This window comes from Lipotes vexillifer, unplaced genomic scaffold (genome assembly GCF_000442215.2).
Source record: "Lipotes vexillifer unplaced genomic scaffold, Lipotes_vexillifer_v1.1 scaffold419, whole genome shotgun sequence".
NCBI classification, from domain to species: domain Eukaryota; kingdom Metazoa; phylum Chordata; class Mammalia; order Artiodactyla; family Lipotidae; genus Lipotes; species Lipotes vexillifer.
The window spans coordinates 2158382-2161908 of record NW_006786333.1 but is presented as its reverse complement, the minus strand read 5'-3'; the positions used below and the strand labels follow the sequence as shown (position 1 = coordinate 2161908).

Below are 3527 nucleotides of genomic sequence, written 5' to 3'. Positions count from 1 at the left end.
TCCTGCTGGTGGGATAGTTTCTAAGTAGATAATAAAACAAACGTTCCATGCTTCATGAAGGTAATGAAATATATTTCCCTACCAACGATTGGCACAATATAATTCAGAGAGCGTTTTAATCATATTGTCAAAATGGTAACTAAGCCAAAATCTTCATAATCAAATATTTCTACCCTAACTATAAGCATAATGGAGCACAGATGAACCAAATATCTTACTCTGAAAAATCACTAAGCTTCTTCAAGCTCTGCAAGAGCAATCAGGTTATCCGAAGTTTGTTTCCATTATACACCATTTCCTCCTTCAAAGGATAGCTATATTTTCGCATGTAATTGGTGTGATATATAAATTTTATTTGATTTATTAAAGCACTAAGGATCTGGTATGTCTTCCTAAAAGCTTTTCTGTATAATAGCTTTTAAGTGAGTTCATGGACAAGAATCATGCATGGGTTTGCAAGTAAATGCATTTACTGGGCACATAATGGAGTCTTGTAAATGAATACTTCATTCTTCATCTCAGTCTTTCTCTCCTTTTCTTTATTTCTTTTCTAGGACAGAAGGGTATAGAAAAGTCCCCTACCATTACTATGAACAAGGAAGAGACGAATGTGATGAATATTTTCTTCATGAACACGCCCCATATGGGGGGCATAGGTTTATCACTGAAAAGAAAGTGTTTGCTAAATGGGCCAAGAAACACAGGATAATATTTACACACCCAAACTGGACAGTGTCTTGATGTTGGCTTTTCTGACCTTGCCACACCACTTGACATGATCATGATACTGCAACTGTGATGCTAATGGTGCTGATGCTGGTGATGATAAAGGCAACAACAATGATGATCAAGTTTCTGTACATTCTCAGATATGGACGGTGATTCTGCCAGTAGTTTGAACTTGGGATTTCGTGGAGGGTAGTTGTGCTCATTACGTCCTTTCTGAAGGTTCAACATTTCATACTGCACTTTATAATCTAACTGGAATTGAAATAAAGGCCAGTAACATCACAAGAGTGACCTAAGAAATGGGAAGATTATCCTTCAAGATAGTTGCCCAGGATTCTTGGACAGTGAGTAACTTCCAAAAGCCCTGGGATTTGGTCTCATGAGGCAAGGTTATTGACTCTGCTGTCTGTTGAACCTGAGCAGCTCCACCATCTTGAAGAATGGTTGATTGTCAAACACTGACCCAAGAAATGCTTTCTGGGTACAAGGGTCTTGCCACAGTAACTAGTTGGCCTGGGGGCAGGAAAGGAATCTCTTCCTGACTTACCATCTTCCTACAGTACCTCCTACAGCTAAAGCCTCAGGCCATTTCCTAATTCACAAGGAAGATATGGACATCCTACCCACCAGGATTACTTGACTATCTCAAACACTTCATTCAAAATGGGCTAACTAGCAAATCTTTTTGAATTTCTACTCTCATCACTCCATTCTTACTACCCCCCAAAATATAACTAAACATATTACTAGAATGATCTGTATTAATGTTTAGTTATTTTTGGTTGAGTGCTAAATATTTCAGAAAGCTATTCAACAAGTAAGATACCAACACTGTAGTAACATAGACTGTGAAAACATTCTTGAAACGTAACCAAAAGGGTTTACTAACTCTGCTTCAACATCCAACAACACAAAATTTTATGCTTTTTAAAATCATGAAACAGGGAAAGCAAAGCATATTTTTACATCAATTTGTATCCTACCATACTTCATAATATATATTTGTATATTCAAATTTCTATTTTATAGGCCCAAGATGTGACTCTCCATACATTTCATTATCATTGCCAAGTGCCAACTGTTAGACATGGAGAGGAAATGATTCCTTGTATTTAATCTGACCAGAGCTTTTGCCTTCTTGGGGTTTATTTTCCCCAAACTGTATCAGTTGCTATACCATAATAACAACAATAATAATGATCTTGATGTCCAAATTGCTTTGTCATGTAGAGTCCTTTCACATATGCTGTCCCATGTGATGCCCGTGACCACCCCATCAGGCTATTGCCTATGCATTCTGACATATTAGCAGATGATCTCTAATTTGTTAATTGCTACGATATATTCCAGATTGCTCCCCTTCCTAATATTCGTATAGAATAGAGTTTATGTAGACTAGTAACCAATTGATTTCAGTGCCAAGTACAATGCATTATATCAGGATTATGCAAAAAGTATCCCAAGGATGGCCCTGGCCATAAAGTAGGAATCCTGTGAACAAAAGTACTTTTGATTTTTTTTTTTCGTGGCTCTATTTAGGTGGGGAAAAGATGAGGTAGCAGAGACAACAGGAAGAAATAAAAGCAAAGAAATACAGTTTCTCGTCCCCATTTTAAGATTACTTTGTTCTCCATATATTCATTGCTCATTAAATTTTAGAGGGTTGATTTGCTGAGAGAGTAGCTGAGAGACCAAAAACATCCTTACCAATGATTCAAAAGACAAAAGCTGGGCTTAACTTACAGCCTGTTTTGGAGGCTGGAAGTGATGATGCATTTCACCTTGGGAGCCCTTTCCAGGTCTCTACCAGTGCTAAGTCCCATGATAGGCTACCTTTAAAATGGTCCATCTTGGACAAAAGCCTCTTTCCTGCTCTTTTCTACCATTTCAATACCTCAATATTCACATCCATAAAAATGACCAAGTGCCACTTACATTGTTGGAACTATTATCGTTGTTATTCTTTTGTTGCTTCCTTATGTGATTTTCAGTTCTGCGTATGCTAGTTTTTGTGAGCTAATGATGGATAGAAATGCCCACTTAAAGAAAAATAAACAGATGAAAATGTCAAAATTGTAATACAGACTGTTTTTTCCCCCTGTTGTGATACAGAAGTTCCACTTTTAAATAAAAAGGAAGCTTGGTTATCAGAGTGTTTCAGGGAATGACATAATGTAATTTACTTAGTTTCCTGGTAAATGGAGGACCAACCCTATTTGTTTTAGCCCTTACTAATGAGAAACTTTGGAAAACATCCTTGCTCTCCTAATTCACTGTCGCGCTCTCTGATGGAGACTTTTGCAGAGCCCTGCATCCCTCACTCTATGACAGTAGGTGTGTGTAGAATAGGCAGTGATTCCTTTGGAGTGGTAAGGGGGGCCTCCCCTCCCCTCCCTTCCCTTTTTTTCCTTAACGAAACCCCAACTCTACACTTTTTATTGTTGTCTCATCTCTTTTTTTTTCTAAAATTGGGAAACAAAAACCAGATTATTCTTAACATGGAGACCTAATTGAATGACTCCCAGTGTCATCATCATTTTGATAGAATCACATGACTTATTTTTCTCTGCATTCTTAATGTTCTCTGCTTCCATTTCCTGTTCTTCTTTACCCTCAGCTTCCTAATGTGGAAATATAAAGTGGAAATTTAAAGTCTACTTTCTCCCATGTTGAGAAACTTTCTATCTAAGATTTACTGATAGAGAAGAGAATGGTAAAGGAGCAATTCAAGGAGAGACCTTTGTAGGGCAAATTTCTGGTCCATTTTCTAGCAACTGAAAGAGATTTCATCCAGCACC

General features: G+C 37.5%; 1 protein-coding gene across 1 annotated transcript in view; it reads left to right on the top strand.

Moving 5' to 3' along the window:
* Positions 1-2881, top strand: part of ST6GALNAC3 (ST6 N-acetylgalactosaminide alpha-2,6-sialyltransferase 3) — a 591033-nt gene extending 588152 nt beyond the window's left edge. The window contains exon 5 of the mRNA XM_007458723.1: positions 555-2881. Coding sequence (XP_007458785.1) covers positions 555-741 — 187 coding nt within the window. The 3' untranslated portion in view covers positions 742-2881. The remainder of the gene's footprint in view (positions 1-554) is intronic.
* Positions 2882-3527: the final 646 nt, after the last annotated feature.